At 50.1% G+C, this 22818-nt stretch overlaps 1 protein-coding gene, 1 long non-coding RNA gene and 1 other non-coding gene across 4 annotated transcripts; 2 read left to right on the top strand and 1 right to left on the bottom strand.

The window, feature by feature from the left end:
- Window positions 1-8597: 8597 nt before the first annotated feature.
- Window positions 8598-19157, bottom strand: NRN1 (neuritin 1). 2 transcript variants are annotated; one of them, XM_045497496.1, is made up of 3 exons: window positions 17207-19157; window positions 12943-13087; window positions 8598-9689 (listed from the first exon to the last, which is right to left on the bottom strand). In XM_045497496.1, the coding sequence occupies exons 1-3, from the start codon at window positions 17259-17261 to the stop codon at window positions 9461-9463; spliced, it is 429 nt and encodes a 142-aa protein (XP_045353452.1). In that variant the 5' UTR covers window positions 17262-19157; the 3' UTR covers window positions 8598-9460. The 2 variants fall into 2 exon arrangements, with proteins under 2 accessions (XP_045353452.1, XP_045353453.1); XM_045497497.1 differs by lacking the exon at window positions 17207-19157 and adding an exon at window positions 13273-13382.
- LOC123608078 lies at window positions 13007-13689 on the top strand. The gene is made up of 2 exons (XR_006717076.1): window positions 13007-13211; window positions 13456-13689. It is a non-coding gene; the product is annotated as an uncharacterized LOC123608078 (long non-coding RNA).
- Window positions 19158-21618: 2461 nt separating the features above from the next.
- Window positions 21619-21781, top strand: LOC123610082. The gene has a single exon (XR_006718104.1). It is a non-coding gene; the product is annotated as a U1 spliceosomal RNA (small nuclear RNA).
- Window positions 21782-22818: the final 1037 nt, after the last annotated feature.

The raw sequence follows: 22818 nt of genomic DNA, 5'->3' as shown, positions 1-22818 counted from the left end.
TGAGGGGGACCAGATCCTGATAAGTCGTCATTGCCATGCAGGGAGCCTGAATCACTCAGCAATGATTCAGCAATGGGAAGGAAGGGGAACTTCTTGAAAAAGGAAATGACATTATCACACCCATGTAGGAAGGAGAGAATTAATACAAGAGACACAAAGACCAACACGCATACTGCTGGCTGAAGAACTTAGGGCTATCTAAATTTTTCCCTTTCTGGCTCATTACCTCTGATTGTTAATTTTCCTACAGTGAGTGTGGATTATTGGCAAATTGTAAAATAAAATACATAAAATAATTTTTATATGGTAAAATAGAAATCATGAATGGGGAGAATGGAGGAAGCCAATGAGGGTGAATGTCTGCAGTGGGTAGGAAAGAACCTGGGTCTCCAGGGGCTCCTGAGGCCAGGGATGGGGCAGTGGAGGGAAAGCTGGCAGAGAAGGGAAAGGGAAAATTTCAATCATGTGTCATTCCAAATTCCCTGAGTATCTGCCCTGGCCTGGGCACTACTGCAAGAGCTTGCTGGAGAAATGGGTCAGTGGAAGGTAGAATGGACAAGGGAAGAGGGTTATCTTTCAAGCTATAAGAGCCCTGAGTGTATTTGTAAGCTGAGGGGATGGAAGGCTTGAATGATGAAACACAAGATAACAATGACAATTTAGTAGATGAGAGGCAAGATCCAAGAGCAAAACAGAGGGAATAAGGTCAAGGCTGCAGGCGCAGTGTGTGTGTGTGTGTGTGTGTGTGTGTGTGTGTGTGTGTGTGTATCTTAGGGAGAATATATGAAATAGAGTATGCAATTATGAATATCTATATAAGTGGGTATGCATTCATTCAGAAAGAGGAAAAATATACAAAAATCCCATATACAAAACAATTGAGGAAATCCACACCTCCCTCATTCCCTCATTCTGTTCAGAAGAGGAGAAAACAGTGTAAGATGAGGGGCAGAAGAATGGTTACACAGGAAAATACACTGCCGACTGGCTGCTCTGTAAAAGGTGGTAGGTGTGCAGGATACAACATGACAGCCCCATGTACTGAGCAGATATAAAGACTCCAGACTGTCACAGCTCTGGACTTGGTGTTGATGGGCGTGCCTCTGACACGCTCTGATCTTTATCCCCTTCAAAGTTGCCTGTTTTGAAGACTTTGTGTTTGGCCGGAGTTAAATGAACCACTTTGCTTGGCCATGTTTCAGGCAAAAGCCTGAGGAGGTGACTGGAGAACATAAGGGTCCCAGAGGCATTTTTCACAGTGACTCCCCAGTCATCAGCAGACCCCTCTGATAAAATGGCAAGACAGAAGTCGGACCAGGCACAGGAATCTGTGGCAGCTCAGTCCTTCAGTCAGGCTAAAGCTAATTATCCCTGCTTGCCCTCCCCTGCTCCGCTAGTCGGCTTGCTCAGTCTTGCTTTTGTCTTAATCAGGAAGAGAGACTCCTACAGTGGTGTCTTAATGTAAACAAAGCAATTTGTGACTTGATTAACCCAGATGGACAAGTGTGTCCTTTTCTCCCTTCATCTCTTTACCAGGTTTGGACTATTTTAAGAAGTTTCTCTCCATGTGGAAGGCAGTGCCCGCCTGTGGTTGATCTGGCTTTGCTTTTTCCTGTGTTTCTATTATCCACCTCCCTCCTATCACACCCATAGTGAGGGATTCATTCCAGACAATCCAAGGAGATTGAATCGACTTCCTTCTGTGTTCTGTTCAGGTAATGTACAAAGTCAGGAATGCCACCACCATTAAAAATCTACCTAACACATGATTTGTCCAGGTGATAAGTAAGGTTTGTAGTTAATATTAGCTGCTGTGATTTATCAAGAGAATAACTACCTGGTGGTACATTTCACAAATGTACCATCAAATCATCTATCAATGTGATGATGAACTTTTCATATCTGAGGAGGCCTGTGACTGATAACAGAACCAAGGAACTTGCCTGCATGTCTATTAAATTGCTGGAGGTCAAGGAAGCAAGTAAGAGGCTCTGGCAGGTAAAAGACAGCACAAAATGGGGGAGAAAATAATAAAAAAGGTTTTATGCCAAAGCATCAGAAAACATCAACATAAATTTTTTGTTGTTTGTCCTTTGAAATTCATTCCCCAGTGTCTTCTCTCTCTCATATATTTTTGCCCTAGGCTGAATTGAAGCTGTCATCCCCTCCCCATCCCACCTCCTCTGGAAAACCCTGTTCAGACAAAGAAGGTTCCCTGAGGAGATCCCAGCAAACATACATCCTAAACACTCAGGCTCTCTGGATATATGTAAATGTATAATCTAATCGGTTTGATGCAAATTAGGATTTGTATTATTTCTCTATTCACAACTGTAATAGATTACCACACACTTGGTGGCTTCAACAATGCAAATTTGTTTTCTTACCTTTAGTTCTATAGGTCAGAAGTCTGACACAAGTTTCACTGGGCTGAAATCACTGGGCTGCATTCCTTCCTGGAGACTAGGGAAGAATCGTATTCTTGTCTTTTCTAGCTTCTAGAGACTACTGGAATTCTTTGGCTTTTGGGCCCTTTCTTCCCATCAAAGCCAACAATGGTGAGTCCAGTCCTCCCAGCACCCCCTTACTCTGACCTCTCCCACTTTTAAGGATCTCTGTGATTACACTGGGACCCTAAGGGGATCCAGGATAATCTCCTGGATTATTTTATTAAACTCAGCCCATTAGCCACCTATTTCCACCTGCAGCCTTATTACTTCCCCTTTGCCATGTAAATAACACATGTTCAGTTTCCCAGGATTAGGACAAAGCATCTTCAGGAAGCGATTATTCTGTCACAGGATTTAAGTTTTGTAGTTGTTCTTTTTAAACTTGTGCCCTGTCTCCCTCTCTCTCTCTCTCTCTCTCTCTCTCTCTGGCTCAAAATAGTAACAAATAAGCAAAGTGAAGTCTTAAAATAGGTTTCCGAAACAGATTACTACTCAAATTTTCATCCGGCCTCTTAACTACCTGCTGATTCCCGGCAAGTTACTAACCTCTTTTCTAAACCTGTTTCTCATCAGTAAAACAATACAATCTCCTACAGAAATGAATGCAGGAAATGGGATAATGTTTGCAAAGCTCTAGCATAATGCTTAGCATGTACTATGCTTAATAAAAGTAAATTAATTTTTTTTTAAGTTTGGCCAGGATGTGGGCAGAGAAGGGACAGCGAGGTCTCTGTACACCGTATCCCTACTGATGGTTCAGTCCTCCCCCCACTGTCTCCAAGTTGGTCCCGTCTGTGGAAGCCTCTCCATCTCACTGGGTAGGGAAAAGAAAAGTTCAGCTGTCATCTTTGCTGTCCTTCCTGAGGTCTGCAATTTTCTTTTCTTTTGCTGCCTTTTCCTTCACCCACCTTCCACTGCAGATGGGCCGGGGTTTGAAGACTGGGTACTGACCCATAGAGCCCGTTTGACCCGGAGAATAGCTCCTGCTGTAAGTGGCAGGAGCTGTGGGGGAGGGGAAGGATCCAGTGCTGGGCTCAACCTCTGCCGGCCCACAATCACTTGCTGAACCTGCTCGAAGCACCTTTGCCCTCAGTTCCCCAGGCCTGTGGGTTAGATTAGCAGGAGAGAGTCATAATTTTCCAGGACTAATTACACCTGACTTTGCATGAAAGTCACTACTTGCAGGGCAACATGGCTGCCCTGGGGGTACTCCAAGTCTGGCTGCCTTTCTGGCCAGAGCTCTGGAGATTATCAGGGCCCCAGAGGGGCCCAGGCAACCCAATGTGTGTGCCTAGAAAGGCTGGCCTTCCAGAAAGCCACTAGGTTACCTACCATATTGACAAAACCAAAAATGTTTTAACATACAGTATTAATGACGATGGCAAATATGCACTCTACACAGTTTGGGAAGATAATCCAACAGCGTTTTTTTTTCCCCCAAATGAAAAACATATATATATATATATATATATATATATATATATATATATAATAAAAAATAAACACACATACATATCTTTTTGCCCAGCAATCCAACTTTGGCAGAATCTATTCTATAGAAGAAACAAAATACTAGTACATAACATTGTTTGAACAAGAATGCTTATTATAACAATATTTGTAGGACAACAAAAAACTGGGAAAACTTAAATGTCCACCAATAGGCAGATAATTAAATAAACTGTGGTATGGCCATCTAAGAAATATTGTGTAACTATTTAAAAGCAGGAGTTGTTTGTTTAATTATTGATCTTAAAGGATTTGGTATAAGAATAATATATATTATAATTTTGCCCAAATGAGAAAAAAAACCCTCTACCTTCTGTATGGGTTCATGTCAATATGTTTTCAGATCATGGAGAAAAGTATGAAAAGATACACATCAGTCTGTTAACAATGAAGGTGGGTTCATTTGTTTTGTTCTATGTATCAGTGTATTGCTTTGATGATTACAATTTGGAAAGAGGAATTTAATATAAATATTAATTTATAATAAATTAACATAATATAAATGGCAGCAGAGAGAAGATGGAGAATGGAAGTTGCCGAGAAATCTCCAAGGTGAATCTGGCCAGTTCTGGGAAAACCTAGGGATTCCACATTGGGGAATGAAAGCCCCAGCTGGAGGGGTGTGGCTGTAGGGTCTGGGGGCACAGTCAATGCGGAGCAGCTGACTAATTCAAGGAGCTTATCTACAGCATCCTCTGAGAAGGCCAGTTGGTGGGGTGGAGTGCTAAGTAGCCTGCAGCAAGAAGAGTTTAAGCTGCTAGACTATGAAGGAAAACTTCCCCAAGGTATTACAGGTCATAATGAGGTTTTCTACTAGAGGTTATTTTTGAAGAATTCAGCGAGACTCACTGAATTAAGCTGGCATAGAGGCGGGAAGAAATGAAAATAATAGCTAGTAAGAGGCATGTAGTGGAAAAACGCTTTACCTATGTTATTCCATTTGATACAAAATGCAACCCAACGAGGTAGGTAGGATTATCCCCATTTTACAGAGGAGGAAAACAGAGGGGTGATAGAGGGGTTAAGTAACCCACCCACGGTTATGCAGCTGGCAAACAGGTATTTTGGCTCCTTAGTCCTCACTCTAAAGGCCATGTTCTTCCAGGAGGAGAATCTGGATGGAAATGTTAACCTCCTCCTCACCCCATGAGGCACAACTGGGGAGATTGCCAGAGCCCAGGCTGGGCAGGGCTGGGCTGGGTTTTTTTATTCTAGCATTGGGGTTTTCAGCTGAGGTTGCCTGGCCCCAACATCAAGGAAGTGTCCCTAGGAGATGCTGTTCTTCTCCTTGGGGGAGAGGGGACAGAATATAGCATTACAAAGTTCCCTGATGACCTGTCTTGCAGTGACTTGAGGGGGCAGGGCTTGCCACAAATGAACCCTGGGTCTTGCTCTAGCCACATAGCTGGCATCCTCACTGCTCTCCCCCCCCCCCCCCCGCTACTTTATTTTCACAGTAGAAACAAGGGACAAGGGAAGCTTTGGAGCAGTGAGAACATTTCCTCTGGTCCTATGGGACCAGGCAGTAGACTGTTCCAGAGAGTGGACACCTCCAGGACCACCCTCACCCAGCCTGGAGCTGCCAAGGGTTCAGAGCCTTATGTGTGCGGGGGAGCAGGAGAAGGAGAGAATGGTTGGAGACCTTCCCAGAAGCAGCTCTGCCCTATCTGAAGGAGTTTCAGGAAGGCGGAGAGGGGATAGGCTTCACCTCTTCTCAGCGGTCTTATTTCCCCAGGGTGTGTTCTGGTATGCGGAGGTGGGGGCTGCTGGTGCTCCAGCCCCACAGACACCTCTCTCAGGCCTGCCCAGACCCCAGGCTCCTCGATGACTGTGGCCCTAGCCCTTGAGGCTCCAGCTGGAGTGAAAGCATCTCTGGGGTCACAGAAGTAGAATCTGCATGGTGGTCCTTGCGGGCGTTTGCTTCTCTGAGAGTCCTGAATGAAAATCAGTCCCAATTTCTTCTCTATCCTCCACCCTTCCTCTGAAACTCGACTATCTCCAGCTTAAAGTTTCTTCATCATCTCCTTCTGTGTTTAAGATGATCGCCTCTCTCCCCTCCGCTGACTATTTCTGGACGTTTTCCCAGTTTTCTCTGAGCCCCCTTTTTCAGGTCCTTGTTCCCTCTAACTCCCCCTCCCAAGGGCTCTGGAGCTGACCTCTCTGACATTTTCACGAGGAAAACCAAACGTTACACTCAAGTGAACTGCTGTGACTTGAATCTACTTGGGCAGGCAGTGGAGTGAAAGAGGGAGCTTCTGCAAGCCCAACAAGTTCTCAAAGGCTCAGAGCCAGCGCTGGTGCGCCACGTGGCAATGGGCTGTGCAAGAGCTGGAGATGCTGCTGGGTGAGGTGGAGGTTGGTCTGACGATCTCCTTGGTGCCGGAAACCCACCCGGTCCCCCGCCCCCATCTGGGCAAGGAGTGCGGGCACCCTGGTTAATATCTCCCCGAGCTGGGAACAGGGCTTACTGCGTTGCTGCTTAAAAACAACATCAGCTAACATACGGAGATGTCATCATGATTAAACAGCAAATTATAGTCGAAGACGGCGCGATAATAATCTAAACAATCACCACAACAAGAAGAAATGTTCTCTAACGAGTCAGATGCGGCAGCCTGGGTTTCCGAGACTCGCGGCCCTGCGTTCCTGCGGCTCCTTCCAAGCGCACGTGCTCGTAGTGCCCGGCCCAGGACAGGGCAGAGGAGCCCCCGACACGGCACCGAGCTTTTACGAGGCACCTCCAGGACAATCAGGGGCAGGGCGGAGTGGGGGCCTGGAAGGACGTGGCGGTGCGGCGCCCTCTCTCTAGGGAGGCAGTTGGAGCCGCAGGAGGACGGGGTTCCTTGGAGAGAATCTTGTTGGAAGAGCTAGCGAGCCTCGTTCCCAATCCTCCCCGCCCCGTCGCGTCTGCCCCCTCCCTCAGCCTCGCCTCCTCCCAGATCTCGAAGGAGACTGCTGTCTAGGTGGGACAGCCTCGCTGCTAGGGGAGGGGCATCCTCCGTGTGTCGCAGGAGTCTCCCTCCCCGCAAAGCCTGGGGAGCACGGTGCGTGCGTGTTTCCCTTGCCCAGTTGTGTGCACGGGTTCGCCCCCTGTTTTCCTTGGGAAAGATACCAATAGGAGGCGGCGAGCTCTCCAGGCAAAAACGACAGGAGAAGACCCTCCCTCTTTCTCCACTTCTCCTCCCCCTCATTAAATAGATTCGTATTTAAAATAGGCAGAGACATTTTAATCTGAATTCCAGGGATTGAGCTCGGGTTAGCATCATCCTACTTCTACTTGGGCCGAAAATAACCACTGAAACGAAATGATCAAAACCAAACGCTATTTTCCAAAACAACCGCCGTTCCCTGTGGGTGACCACTCTGCGCAGGCAGCGAGGATCTCCTTTGCTTTTGGCTGAGAACCGGGGATTCACGGAGGCGGGGCTGGGTAGGGGGTGGCGGGTGAAATTATTCCCAGGAGTGGCCGGGCGCGCGGCGCGTGCGTGAACTGGCCGCGGTAATATATGCTGCCATTAAGAATCCGGGCAGCTTCAAGCGCTCGGGGCTCCGGGACGCATGTGTTGCTGGAATTCAATCCGTGGGGGGAATGCAGATTGGGCTGCGACCTACTGGGTTTGATTTATGAACTGTTACTCTAGCGATTGTTTACACATTGCATTTCAGAGCCCCCGCGCACCCTCCGGGCGGCGGCCGCTCGCTCCGCTGACGCGGGAACCCGCCGCAGCCTCCAAGGCCTCCCTCCACCAGCCCTCCACCCCCCACCCTGGGGGGAGGAGGCCCGCAGCTCCCTCCCACCTTCACCTTGTCCTAGAAAACAGATTTCGATTTCCTTGAACCCAGAGGCGGCGAACATTCGTTTCTGTCGCCACCCCTCCCCCCCCCCCCCCAAGCCTGCTCCAGTTTCCGAGGCCTTGGACCCCGGTCTCCTCTGCTCGTGTTTACTCTCGAATGTTTACTTCTCCGTAAGGCCATGCGGGGCCTATAAATAGGAGAGGTGGAAGCAGCTCGCCTGCCGGATCAATAGGGCCCCGTCTCCTCGCCATTTCAGCTGAGCTGTCTTATTAATTATGAAAGGATTCACCTGCTCCCTGCCAGGGACCACAGCCTCTAGGCCCCTCTGCTGGAGCCCTTAATGGCGGTTCGTTCAAGCTGCCTCAGGCCACCGCAGAGGAAAAGGCGAATCGTGGTTAGGGCTCGGCCTGCCGGGATGGTGGTTAGGGCTCCGACCTGCCTGGGGCGGGGTCTGCGTGTGTCCTCTCGCGCAAGCCCAGTTCCCCCTAAACCTCACCTAGAAAACATCTCTGCTTTTCACTTATCAAAAATACAACTGCCTCTTCCTCTTCTTTCAGTAAACAGAATTTCGGAAAAGTGACAAAGTGACCTAATTGAGGAGGGTCTGCTTGAAGGTGGTAGGTTACCAACTGGCTTGTGAACAGGTGCATTTATCATCTGGCATCCCGTGTCCCTACAGGGGATCCCGAGAACTGGACCAGGAAAGCAGGCTTGGGGCAGGAAACAAACGACACCCCCGTTTCAAACAATAACTTTTATTTTATACTTCTCTATACTTTGTAGCAAATCTTTTTTTTTTTTTTGCTGAATTTAATTTATAATAAACTTTTTAAATTACATCTCTCTCTTTTTTTTTTAAAATCAAGGCTCTTTTATGTCAAAATCTTTTTTTAACTATATTTTAGATTAACATTTAACATCCCCCCCTGTGATCTATACCGTTGGATATTCAGGTATTACCGTATGTGTAACAGCTAAAACGAGAGGGAAAATAAAGGCAGTGGACTTGGAAAGATGCATCAACAACACCAGGTAAAGCTTAACCTCTCAGTGACTTTAGCAACGATTCTTCTGGCAGCCTTTACCTATACCCCCGAGATTTCCTCAATCCTTTCCCTCTCTCCCTCCTATCCTTAAAACACAAAGTCAACGATCTGTCCTTTCACTTTCCTCGAGGAGAAATGTGCAGTGGAAATGATCAAAACAAGATACTGTGGAAGAAAGACGTGAGCGTGAGTTATTCACCATATGCCTTCCTCGCGGACATCTCTCTTGATTTCATTCCCCTGGCCTTCTCCTCTCCTCTCTTTGCTATTAGGAGGAGCCCATCATTTGTCATGTATTAACATGATTAATATAGTAGGTGGCCCAGGGCCGTTCCTGAGATTCTTGTGCCAAAAAAATAAAAATTAAAAAAGAAATGGGGTGGGTTTGCCGTTTTCCTTATTTTTGTGTGAAGACGGACTAAAGCTGAGGTCCGGTTTTGGCTGTGCTTGCTTGCTCACTGATTGGTAACATTTGGCAAATAAAACACAAGAAATCGAACGAAATCAAAAGGAGAATCGGAATTTCCCACAATCCTATATGAGTGTTTTCAGCATCACAGAGAATCACAACGTCCCCAAAGAACGAATGGATCTTCCTCTCGATTTCCGGGAGCATGGAGTGAGTGTGGGTGGGCGCGCGGGGGGGAGCCGGCCCCGCGCTCAGAAGGAAAGCCAAGTCGCTAAAGCTGCCGAGAGAGACACCAGAAGCACTGGGAGCGCCGGGAGCAGGGACCCCGCCGCCCCGTTGCCGCTGCCGCAGAGTTCGAATAAGCTGCCTTGGATGTTGAGGTTTTTGGATTCTTTTCTCAGTTTATCCCACATATCTTTCGCCCCTTCCTGGCAATCCGTAAGGGCTGTGACCGTGCAGCTGTGGAAATCCTCCCAGTATCTGGCGAGGAACAGAACAAAACGGAAGAAGCAGGTTGACTTTGGGCTTGGGGAGGACCCGGGCCTGCGCCGCTGCGCCCCCCGGGTCGCGGCCTCGCAAACCTCCCGGGGACGCCTCCCCCCACCCCACTCGCCACCTCTTCTCCACCGTCCCGGCGCTTGAGTCGGGCCAGGCGGGCCCTCGCCAGACCTCGGCCCACCCAGGAAGCCGCCGTCCAAGGACAGAGGCCGCCCCCTTCGGCGTCTGGTTTCCCTTTCCCGCTCCCTGGCAGGGACCCGGCAGCCGGGAGCCGGGCCGCACCGGCTGCGCCGCGCTGGCACCTCGGCCTGCTCAAACAGATTGCTCGTCCTCCTCGGGGAAAGCTAGGAAAACAGTGCTAAGCCTTGCAAGCTGCCGCCCATTAATGCCTCTTAGCTTGCAAGATGGGTTACTTGCTCTGAACACGGCCCTCCCCTCTTGGCTTCTCACTTTCTCCTCCCCCTCGTCCCTTCTGTGTCCCTCCTCCCCCCACTCGCTGCGGTACTCTCTCGCCTTCGCCCGCACTCTCCCTCCTCCCTTCCTTTTGTTTCCCGTTCTCCGATTTTCCCATCCTTTCTTCTTCCCTTCTTTGTCTTCCTCCTTTTCCCTCCCCTCGGTTTTCCTCTGTTGAATTCCTCACTTCCTCTTCCTCCGCCTCTTCCCCTTCCTCTTCGGCCCTCCGTGGCCCCTGGCCTTGCTCTCCACAGTCCCCCGGCTCTGATTCGGTCCGGAGACGCCTGCCTGCCTCTCCCCTCCCCGGGTCGGTGAGTGTCAGTGCCCTAGGGCCAGCTCCGTAGCCACCTTCTGCTTTCGCAAATCCCGGAGCGCCCGGCCTGGGCGCTCTGTCCCTCCTCTTCTCCCCCTCCGCAGTCTTTCATAGGCTTGGGACCCCACGAAGCCTCCTCCCCACGGTCTGCCGGTGTAGTCACAGCTCCCCAGGCCGGGACTCCGGTGCCGCCGCGGTGCCCATCGCTGCGAGCCTTCTTGGGACCCCTCTCCCTGTCCTCGCTCCCCGCCTCTCCCCGGAGCCCCACGCCTTCTTCCTCAGCCGCTTCCTCCTCCTCGGCTGAGCTCCTAGCCCCGCCCCCACAACCTTCAACCAACCTGTCCTTTTTTATTGTCCCCCTTTCTTCTGAAAACCCAAAATAGATCCCTAGACTAAATATAATTCCAACCCGTGATCGATTCCTGGGGCGCTGTCTCCTTTCGGTGCTCGGTCGATCTGTGCGTCTCGGTAACTCCGGGCTGGCTCCCACTTAGCCCGGGCCTTTAGTGCCAGGTCACTAGCGACCGCCCTCCACGCAGTTTGGTTGTATTTTCTCCTATCTCTCCCTTCTGCTCGCTAGCCTGGACTGTAAGTACGTTGAAGGCAAGCACCATGTTTGATTTATCCGTGTTTCCACTCCCACCCCATCCCCTGGCTAATAGAAAAGATATAAATGCTTGTTGGATTGCCTTGAGCTCTGGCTGTTTTGTAATGACCTTTATGAGTCTCTAATTTATGAGGACTGCGGATCCTGAACCACAGGGCTTCCAGGTGCCTCAATTCGTAATAAATAGCAAGATTTAGAGAAACTAAGAGGCGCAGGGACAGCTCTCTGCTGTAATTGCACGTCCCAAAGGATATCTAAATCTCTCCTTTTTTATGCATGCCCAGATGAGGACAGGACCCTCTTGGAAGAGGACTATGGTAGAAAGTGGCTGATATCCACATGGAACTGAGAGGGGGTGGGCTTCAGCAGAGTGTTGAGCAACCAGTGCCACTAAAGAAGTGAGCCCAGACTGCAGCAGGGGTCCCCCTCACTTCCATTCTCCGGGACCAAGCCCTTGTAAAAAATTAAAATAACTTGGAATAACCAAATTCTGGCAAGTAATGGAATATTGGGGAGCTGATCTATATTTAACCTTTCATCCAGCTTTATAGATATACTCTTACCTATCATCAGACATTCAGGATTAAAGTAGGTGGGCATGCAACCCAGATCCCGCCTTTTGTCCTTTTCTGGTAGGAAAGTACCAGCCACTGAACTGCTGTGACTGTTGGAGGACACCAGGGTATTTAGGAAAGTGTGTGGCAAAATTGACCCCCATTTAAGTGCTCATAATTTAAACAAACACCCCCCTCACCAGGAATTAGAGAGAGGACAAGGACTTCACAGTATAAAAAAGGTGGTGCAGAAAATGGTTTCTCCAACCTACAGGGAACAGGGAACACCTCTTGTCTTGGCATTTTTTGGAAGGGTCATTATTGGGCAAGGGGTGGGAGTTACAGCTCTTTCTGAAAAATAAAGTAAAATAAGTGTGTGTGTGTGTGTGTGTGTGTGTGTGTGTGTGTGTGTGTGTGTTGCAGAGGATGGAGGTACTTCAAGGTCTGCAACAGCTAAAATGTTGCTGGTCTACCACAGCCGGGCTCTCTACTAGTTACTTCCTTTGCCAGTGGGAGCTGTACTTTCCAGTCAAGCTCTGGGAAAAGTCACCCACCCTTCCTGACTGTGAACTGGTCCCTAGCCCTTAGCTGCCCTGGCCTGGGGATACCGAGCAGATGCAGAGAGGAGGGGGTGGAGCAAGGAGGGTGGCTATTCTACACCTCTAATCTGCCACAGACTCGGCAGATATGGTCAGTGGGTGCCCAGGACTTACTTTCTTTGGGCAAAATCATTGGCACAAAACAAAATATCCCTTCAGTCTCTCTCTTAGAAAGAGGAAGAGGGACCCATGCTCCCTTGCCTACATCTCAATGTTCTTGGTGTGTATTGGAAGGGGGTTTCATCAGGGGAAATGGACCAAACAGGAGAGTGACTTTTCCTTTATGCAAACCTAGTATTTCCTAAAAAGCTCCTCAAACCAGAACCAAACGTTTTTTCGGAGAGTACCCAGCAGTCCACTCATGCACGCAGAAAAAAGAATGATGAAGACTGCCTCAAAGTAGAGCGAGGAACTGCTAGCAGCTCTCCAGGCCCCTCCGGGTTCCAGTGCGCTGAGTGCGCGCGCCTCTGTGGGTGCCGGTGGAGCTGCGTAGGGCTGGGATTGGCCCTCGCGTGGGAGGATCATCCTCTGCCCATCTCAGGCCACAGGGTCCCCTTGGGTAGTGCAGACCCTGGCCAAGGTCTGAGGGCTAGCCCGCACGGATTAGCGCTGGCGGGGAATTCAGAGCTCAGGCGGGTAGGCGAGGCCCTCTCCGACCTCAGCAGCGCCCCCCAGAATGGAAACCTAGCATGCCAAAGAGAACACTTACGTGCACACGGTCTTGATGTTCGTCTTGTCGTCCAGGCCCTGCGGGTAGTTGGCCATGCTGTCGCCCAGCTTGAGCAAACAGTCCGAAAAGCCCTTAAAGACCGCATCGCACTTGCCCGCTGCTCTCACGGCCTGCACCAGGTACGCTGCGGGGAGGAGGGGACACCGGTCAGCAGCGCCGCGACCCTGCCCTACGGCCCCGCGGCCCACCAGCCCCGTCAAGCCGCCGCGTCCACTAGCGCCCAGCCTCTCGGGACGCCTGTGTTAAAGGTGAATGAAAGATGTGGCCCAAGAATGACTGACCCGCCCCCAACTAGTGTCCGGTGCCTACGGTCGGGTGGGTGAGCGTGTGCGGGAGGGGGAGTTGAGTCCATTCCTTTCCTGCAGCTCCCTCCAGCATCTCACTCTGCATCTATCTTTTTCTGTTTCCCTCGCCCCCTCTTCTCACCTCCCCCGTCTCTTTTATTTCTCCCTTTCTCCTCACTCCCTCCTTCGTTTCCCAACACTTCCCCAGCAAGTCCGTCCTGGCTCTCGAAGTGCAATCTTGCATTTCTGAGGTGACAGAGGGGGTCACGACAGCAGAGTGCGGGGGAGAGGAAGAGGTGGGCTTGGCGGCAACGCGTGGGGCCACGCCGCTGAACCCCAGGCCACGACGTGCGAGAAAGCCTCGGGCCGGCGCGCGGTGCTTGGTGGGTTCTCAGCAAACACTGCTGAATGAATAAATTAATAAAGTCTCTGGAACCCGGCAGCAGCCACCGAGGTGGATTGTTTCATTATAAAACAGATTGCCTACCGTGGAGTTTGTGTTCCGAGGGAGATCCTCGCAGGTACCCTCCCCACCCCACTGAGAGAGAGCAGCCTCGGTGTCCGGAGACTGGGCGGGGGTGACGAGTGGTCCGGGCAGTCAGGACCCAACAGAGTCACGGCTGTGTTTGCGCGGGTGACCCCGGGTTATCTCCGCGAAGGCCAAATCCGTGAGCCTCTGGTTGCGGCTGAGCTCCCCACACACCCGGAAAAACCGGCCACCACTCCCGCCCGCAGCGGGTGGGACCTTTTCTCTCCAGGCCCCAACTCTGAGGGGCACAGGTGGCAGTCGCCTGGGGCTCTGGGCCTCTATCTCCTGGTTCCCTCCGGAGGGGCGGGAGCCGGGATAGCGGCTGGGACCGTGGGAGGAGGGGAGCGGGGAGGTAACCCAAGCGGCACCTAAGTCCTCGCTCCTGGCTTCGGGGCGGTCAAACCCCAAGGCGCCGGACTGCCGCTGCGAAGGCCATTTCTCTCCACCCCAAGGCCAAAAAATGGCTAAACGTTCGATGGCTCTTGGCCAAAAGCACGCCGGGGGCCAGGAGGGGCGCCAGTAGCGTTGATCCGCGCTGTTGGGGCTAGGGGAGCAGAGGGAAGGGGCGAATCTTAGAATCGAAATCGGCCTCCAGTACCCACGACCCTGAGCGCTCGCCCCCTTCCTGGGCAGTGTCCTGACCGCCACCGCTTGCGTAGGAATGTGTCCGGAGAGGACTTTATACCTCACTGCCCCCACCACCCTCAGCCGCTGGTCCCCGAGAGCTGGGCCAGACGCAGACCAGAGGAAGGTGACCGAACCTGCAGCAGCCTCCGAGAGTGCCCCGTTTGCAAATTGCAGCAGGAAGAGCGAGGCGGGCCTTGCGCTTTCTAATCCGGAACGGGAAGCGCCGGGGAAGGGAAGGGACTAAGGTTAACTTCGACCTCCGCTCGGGCAGAGACGTAAACCTTCATAAATCTCCTTCCCCCCACCTCCGAGAAATATTAAAAGGCCTTGCGACTGCAATATTTAATATAACACTGAGAGAGAATAAACGAATCTTTGTTCTGCTAGAATGCGGTCACAATGAAATGAACCCTACGCGTCCTCTTCTATAATGCATGCCACAAATGCTGCTTTGCAGCGTCGAAACGGAATAAAATACAGTTCATCCTCCCCTCCCCCACCCAGCTCCCGTCTCTCCTTACCCTTTACCTCCACCCCCAAAACTCAGTGGCAAAAAAGTAGCCCCTAAGATGTACAGACAATATTTTAAAGGGGAATTGGGGCTCGCCTGGGGCGGGAAGCGCTCCTGTCACGTTATCTTTGCGGGCGCTGCTGGAGGAGAAGACCCTCCCTCCACACCGCGCATGTGTGAGTGTGTGCGTGTGTAAAATAAGAAGTCGTGAAATTTTTTTTTTTTTTTCAACTATGACTGCTTCGTCTCTAGTTCGCTGTGGGAGGACCGGGGCTTGCGCGCGGGACGCGTTTTGAGGCTTATGCATCTAAGCAGGTCATAGCCCGCGCGACCCTCGCTGTCCTTCCTGAACCCCGCTTCAGCGAGGCTCCGGAGGGCGACCCGGGCTCCTTCCCTGTCCTCTCCGATGTCCATGTCCTGTGCCTTTCCTATCCGTTCATTCATTCGTTCGACCTCTCATTCATTTCAAACTTCCTCCCGCGTGTCTTCATTTGTTCTCACCACCCTCTCCATCTCCCCGTCCCTTCCCAACCCCCACTTTTGTTGCCAAATGTCAATGACTTGGGATAGCTCCCAGCCATGAATTAAAGATCGAGGCTCTGGTGCGGGAAAGGGCAGACATTCGGGAACAAGCATGCTCAATTTCAATTCCACAGCCAACAAATGGTCATTTTCCGGCCGAGGTTAATGTGTTCCAAGAGTATCCCGCAAGCACAAACGCTCTCTCTCTTTTTTTCTTTAACCCCTCCAAAGTAAGGTTATATCCCTCCAGGAAAACAACCCCAAACCTGCTCCCATGAAAATCCCTGTATCAAAAATAACCGCTGTCTCCTGCTCTCTAAAAATTTGCAGGCTAATTGCTAAATGTCACATTCACTTATTTCCAACATTTAAGGCATTTGCTGCAATTAGCATTTTTTATATTTATTTAATCTCTTTGCACTAATGTCAAAGATTCAAAAGAACCAGATTCAAAATATCAAGTCATTTCTTAAAGGAAAACGCCAACATCCTGCACATAGTCTAAAATCCCTGTAATGTTCATGCAACAAAATACACAAAATCATGTCAAATGCATAAAAACCCACTGCAGAGAACCCATTTTTAATATACATATAACTCCAAACCCTGTTTCTTCCACATTTCTCACGAAGAGAAATGTACATTTTCTGTTGCCCCATTCCCTAAAGCACCCTCCCACCCAAATACCGCAAGGGTTTGTCTGTAAAGAATGCTACAGCCTGAAATGGTAGGAGGCAACAATTCCCTCAGTCTCCAGAAAACCCGTTTGAAGAGTTTCTATTTTTTCTCTTGTCCATTCTATTAATAATCTACTTCACTTTCACTTTTAGTTCAGGTTAATTAATGCTCCGACCTGCATCCAAGAAGTGGGTTTTCTAGTGCTGGCTTCCATCATGTCTTCCTCATTCTGGATGGAAAACGCGAACTTTTAAAAGCCCCAAACAGTATAACTACGACTCAACATTCCTTAACATAAAATGGGGACTAAATAAATCCGTAATAATTACCCCCAAACAAACAAAAATAAGAATCCCCCCATATGGCATATTGCAAACACTTCTTAACCCTTTCCTAGATATAAAATACAGATGCCTATGTGGAAAGGAACAGGCAAATATTCATAGAATATTATACCCACGTATATTTGGCTGAATTCAACCTCCTTAATGATAAGCCTATTAAAATATGTGCTCTGGGGTTCCCTATCGTTCTCAATTTGCTCTCCAGCCGGGTCTGCGGTGCCCGGTGCAAACGCTGCAGCTAGGATATGGGGGGTAGGGGGGCGGGAGAATGACAAAGTTCTAAATGCAGCAGTCTGAGCCCCGAAATATCTTTGCTTTCTGCACATAAACTTTCCATTCTAGCTGCCTAGCCATCTTGTTCCTGCATTCACCTTTCGAACCTTCAAAATAATACCTTGCAGCATCGCAGGGGCCAATGCATTGCCCCAGAGCGCCTGAAACCTGCTTTAACCCGAGAATGGGAAGCAAAAATGGACGTGCGCTTTGGGAGAAAAAAGGGGGGGAAACCCCCTTCTGAAAACGGCCAGCTGCATACATATCCTGGTGAACGTTTGGAGAGTCTCTCTCTCTCTCTCTCTTTTTAAGAAAAACCAACCCGGGACGCCCGAGTCCCTAGGAGCCGCTGCCCCCACCCTTGGGGTTTGCCGGCTTCTCCGCACCCCCGGGCAGCCAGTAGGTCCCCTTGGCGCCTCGGGCCGGCCGGCTACCGCCTGCCGACAGACGCAAGCCTGGCCGGGCGGCCACTTACCTATTTGCACCGCGAGGATCAGTGAAATATATCTGCCGTTCAACTTAAGTCCCATCCTACGTTTAGTCAAACCATTTGCGACCGCAGACCTTTAAATAGTTAGTTTAGAGAACGCGGGGGAAAGCTGAAAAATAGGCATTGCCAACAAGTTCCAAGAGCGACGGAGACTTTATGCACGGGGAAGGCAGAGGGAGGAGAGAAAGAGAGGGAGCGAGGAAGAGAGAGAGAGAGAGAGAAAGAGAGAGAGAGGCTGAGAGAGAGAGGGGGAAGAGCTGGGAATGGTTCACTCCATTAGGAGGGGGCGGAGGAAGTACAGCCTCACGCCCACGAGCAGGCCTGACGTGGGGGATGACACGGAATGATTTTTTTTTTTTTTTAAATAAAGACACCTTGGTAGAGATCGCCATTTATAGTCATCAGAAACTGGAATTAATCAGATATCTCCAATTAATGTACAATCCAAACGAATTCTCGCCTCCTGGGGGTGACCACTTGTCCGTCCCCGCAGCCACCCCCGCCTCCTCGCGGTTCCTGGGGCCCCCCCAACCCCGCCCCCTCCTGGCGCGGAACAGGGGCTCCCTCTCCCCTCCCTGCCTGGAGCCGGGGAGTCCTGGCGCGCCCACTCGATTGTTTCAACTTGTTCCCCCTCCTCCATCAGCTCAACGGAGAATCCAGCCCCCTATCCCTACGTTGTAGTGGGGTTTAAACGAGCGAGAACGGGAAAGGGAAAACAGCTAAAGCAGCTCTATTAATTCGACATCTCCCCCCCCCCCCCTCCCCGCTCAGCCTCCTGTCCCCTGCACTTGCCTACTCTCTTTCTCTCCAACCCAGCAGCTGAGCTCTGCGCGCAGCCTAGGGCGCGTGAGCACACACTCACGCACACACACGCGCACGCCAATGAGCCGAGCGCCCCCTTGCCCGCCTGCTCACACCGCACGGGAGCGCGCACACACCCAGGCCCTGGGGTTTAGTCTGCACACGTGGGGCCCCTGAAATCTCCACCAAGTGCCCTCGGTGAATCTCATCACTTCGGACGCCCCAGCCAGCGAGAGATGGGTTCACGAGACACAGCGACACCTGTTTTGGGGGACAGGAGAGCACGGAGAAAGGAGCCTCTCTCTGCAAAGATGATTTTCTGATACTAGAGATTTTGCTAACTCAGTTTAATTTCAAACTAAGAGCTTTAGGAAATTTCCTAGGCCATCGATAGTATGTGGGGTTCTTTCTGATCCTGATGCGCCTCTTGGGGTTATTTGTTGGGCCACACACACACGTACACACACGCACACACGTACATCACGTACGCACACGCACTCCCGCATCCATATACACCTGCACTGTCTTTTGATGCTCGGGCACAAATCCTGTGTAGACGCAGCGTACTCTGCAACGAAGTGCTTCTGCAGCTGCGTCTGTGCTCAGTGCAAGGTGCTAACGACGACAGCTTGAGTTAAGAATGAAAAATAAACAGGGCTGTTTCCTTTCTAAAGGCCGTTAAGCTTTGGTTTCTTTCCCTTCTGCACGAAAAGATGACTAAATCCCAGTTTTTTAAATCAAAAGCTAAAGAAGGCATCGGCCAACTTTAAGTCCCCTAAGAAAGAACCCTCCCCCCCCACACACAAAAAGAAAACGCCCCCTGAAATCTTCCAAAATTACACGAGAAAATATCAAGATATTAAATAAGCAGTAGAAATGCAAACGGATTAAGGAGATATCAAATCAAATTTACTTCCTTCAGGCAGCGTGCCATCTGCGCTCCCATCTCCTGGTCCCCACACTCAGCCATTTGGAGAAGCAGAGTCAGAAAAAGGGGCAAAAAAGAGGAGTGGGACATGCTGTGGAGAGTGAGGGGCTGAAGGGGAGCGCGGGGGTACTGGCTGCAGCACTTTGTGACGTGGTGCCTCTGCACAGGGCGGCCGCGTCCCCGCGTCCCGCGGGAGCCGCAGACTCAGAGGTGTGGGCACGGGCCCCGGCCCCGGGGGCGGAGCCACGTAGCTCCACCCGGTGACGTCACCAGACCGGTGGGTGGGGTGGCCGGGGGCCCGCCTTTCCAGCGTCCAGGGGCTCTTTGGCAGCCCCGGTGTTTCCTTTCCTGGTGCTCAGAGGCTCCTGGAAGGGCCGAAAGCGTAGGCGGGCAGAGGGCGGGGCGGGGGCCGGTGGCGAGAGGGGGGTGTCCCTCGGACCCGCCCCCGACGCCCTCCAATGGCAGGGCTGGAGGTTGGTCCGAGGGGCGGGGCCTCGGGGGGAGTGGCAGCAGGCCACGCCCACAGCTCCGCCCCGCCCCTCGGGGTCCCGCGCTCTGCCTGCCCAGTCGTCTGCTCTCCCGCTAGACGTGAGCGGTGGCGCCGACGTCTCTCAGACTTTTGCAGAGACGCAGCTGGGGGCGATTTAAGATTTTTGCCCTTAACGTCCTTGCCTTCCTCCTGCTACCCACCCATCCCGGATCTTCCAAAACGTCGTTTTCTGAGGATGCCCTGGGATTTCCCCCATCCCAGCCTGGGGCTTTGGGGGTTGGGAGGAGGCAGCGCTAAAGGGCTGAATGAAGCAGAATGAAGCGGGGTGCAGGAGAGCTGCAGCCCGCCGACCCGCGCGCGTGCGCACAGCCGCCCGCCTGGGGCTCTGGGGCCGGCTCTCGGCGGTCTCTACCCCGCCGTGCGGCGCGGCGCCACCCCCGAGCCCCCGCTGGCCTTCCCGAACTCTCCTCTTTCCTCCCCTCGCGTCCTGGCCTCCCCCGCCCGCGTGGGTTGCTTTGAAAGTGAGGAAATGAGAGAGCAGAGTTAGTACTACAAAAGGTTGAAAGCAGATGCTAACGGTGTTTTTTGTTTGGGTTTTTAAGCGCTTTTAAAATTGCAGGTCGTTTTGCAGTTAGGACTCCCTACAGGTTCCATGGTTGCCAATGCAAGCTAACTGTTTGGGAACGTTGGAGGGCAATATCAGTAGTTGAAGGCGGCATTGGACAACTTTTCTTCCTTTCTTTCTTTAATCCGATCAGTCCACCTCACACCGTATTAGAGGTGAAGGAGCAGCGAAGGAAAGCGGGGAAACCCAGGCCTTGTGTTGTGGGTATTGGCATGACCCCAACTGGTCTCTACGCTTCTCTAGGTGTCAGTTTACTGATCTGAAAAACGGACATAGGACGCGATCTCCAAGATGGTTTAGCCTTCGACTTTTGTGAACCGGAGATTTTCTCCCAACCGTTGATGGGGTTGGGAGTGGGGATGTGCACGCAAAGAACAAAGTCCATGCAAGTGTGCTTGCTGTAGGCCAGCTTCTGGCAAAGGGCATGTTTCCATTAGATAAGCAATTTTGTTTAAAGCTAAAGAAACAAATATGGTGAAGGATAGGGGAAAAAAGCCATTGGTGCTGTTTGGGTCTGCATATCACATTGAGCCAAAGGTACCCCTGAAAGTAGGTCTGCATAATTAAGACAAAAATATGCAAAACTTTTTATCCCTAAAACTGCCAGAAAGAGACCATGTCTAATTTTAAGGCTGGTTGGCATCGACTTCCTCCCTCAGTTCAAGTTTGCTGCCGCCCCAGCCTCAGCAAGTGGGCATGCATATGTTCCACACACACACACACACACACACACACACACACACACACACGAGCGCCTGGTGTGGGCCAGACCTGCATTCAGTGTTTCCACATTGGCAACAGGGCAAAGCACTGAGCTAGTCCATCCCCCAACTCTCCACCAATCCATCATAAGTGGACTTTCCAGAAGCTGCCATTTCAAAAAACATCCCTTGGAAATTATCTGCAAGAGCAGTTGTCAGGGCCACTAGAAAATTCTACCTCTTTTTGGTCAGAAAGAATCCATTGCTATATTAAAATGGATTGGTCTAGCAATACCTCTCTCTCATAAATGTAGTCTGTCATTTTTTATAACTTTGTTAAAAAGAAAACCGCAGCCCCAAGGTGGAATTACTAATCCCCAGGACAGCAAACCAAGACTTAATTGCAATTTCAACCTCTCTAGGAATGGAATTTTAAAGCAAATCAATCTGGAATTTTCTGGTCAGCAACAATTAGGTAATCTATCACCTGGGCCCTCTCCATCCTTCCCTGCACTACACCACCAAAGGCAGAGGAGATAATCTGTGTGATAAAGCCCCTGCCCTTCTCCCCCAAAGGGAAGGGGAATTTGCCAGAAACAATCCTTTCTTTTCTTTTGCTAATAACTTCTTGTCCCACTCTCCCTCTAAAATCCTTCAATTTTATACAACTCCTCAGAGCTTCTCTAAACTAGCTAGATGGGATGCTACTTGATTCATGAATTGCTTAATAAAGCCAATTAGATCTTCAAATGTACTCAGTTGAATTTTGTTTTTTAACACCTTCAACTGAAACCTTTGATCAAAATATGAATGTAAAGTATAATACTCTTTTCTTTAAAATGAGAGCAACTAATACTTATCTGACCAGGGAGATAGCATGATCATGAAGGTGGTTTTCCCATGGCAAGGCTATCCATTGCACTCTGGATGTGCTGACCCCTGCGACTTCCCCAAATGTGGGAAACTTGACTGCATAGTTTGTGGTAGTGGGGGACTGTGTTTGTGCTTTCCCCTGGGGGAAAAAAAGAGAGAAAATGAGAACCGTACCATGTTTAAGTAATCGTATAAATTAGGAGGGGAATGATTTTTTTGTAGAGCTATGTAGGTAGGGGTTCCAATAAAAATCCGTTTCGGATCTCTCTTGGTATCTGGTACTTGGTAAGATGATTTTTCACTCTTTTTCTTTAAGTTTATTTATTTATTTTGAGAGAGAGAGAGGAGAGAACACCAGTAGGGGATGGGCAGAGAGAGAATCACAAGCAGGCCCTATGAGCCCAATATAGGGTTCCATTCCACTAACTGTGAGATCATGACCTGAGCCAAGATCAAGAGTTGGTCACTTAACTGACTGAGCCACCCAGGCACCCTGATATTTCACTCTATAAGCACTGCTTCAAAATTAGTTTAAATTTCTGGGCTTTACAAATATGGTGACTGAAAAATTATTTATGCAGAAATTTGAATTCTGGGAGCAAATACTGTGTTTGAAATACATCAATGTGATTAGCTTTCTATTTAAAACTAATATTTCAATAAAAATTAACATTGTTATGGAATATACACACAGAACAATGCACACAAACCAAAGATGCCCAGGACATTGATTTATCACACAGTGGTTCCCACTCACATTGAAATAGTCAGGACAGACATGCCAACTAAATGCAACCTTTTTTTTGAGATAAGATCCTAAATCAAAAAGGCCAGAGAATTGTTAGACAGTTAGCAAAATTTCATTGTGGTCTGTGAATTAGACATTAGTTTGTACCATTGTGGATTACCTAATTGTAGAGTTGCGTACTGATTATAGAGAAGGATGTCCTTGGTTTTTGTTTGGTTGGTTGTTGGTTTTGGGGTTTTTTCTTGAGTAAGGAGAGCATACACTGGAGTATTGAGGGGTAATGAGACATTATAGCTACAGCTTGTTTTCAAAAGCCTCAGAAAAGTAATGGCAATCATGGAGATAAATAAATAACAATGGAGCAAACACAGTAAAGTGTTAATAACTGGGGAATCTTTGGCTGAAGGGTTACTGGAGTTCTTGGACTGTTC

This window comes from Leopardus geoffroyi, chromosome B2 (genome assembly GCF_018350155.1).
Source record: "Leopardus geoffroyi isolate Oge1 chromosome B2, O.geoffroyi_Oge1_pat1.0, whole genome shotgun sequence".
NCBI classification, from domain to species: Eukaryota; Metazoa; Chordata; class Mammalia; order Carnivora; family Felidae; genus Leopardus; species Leopardus geoffroyi.
The sequence above is the reverse complement of the archived record's forward strand: the minus strand, read 5'-3'. Positions and strand labels throughout refer to the sequence as shown.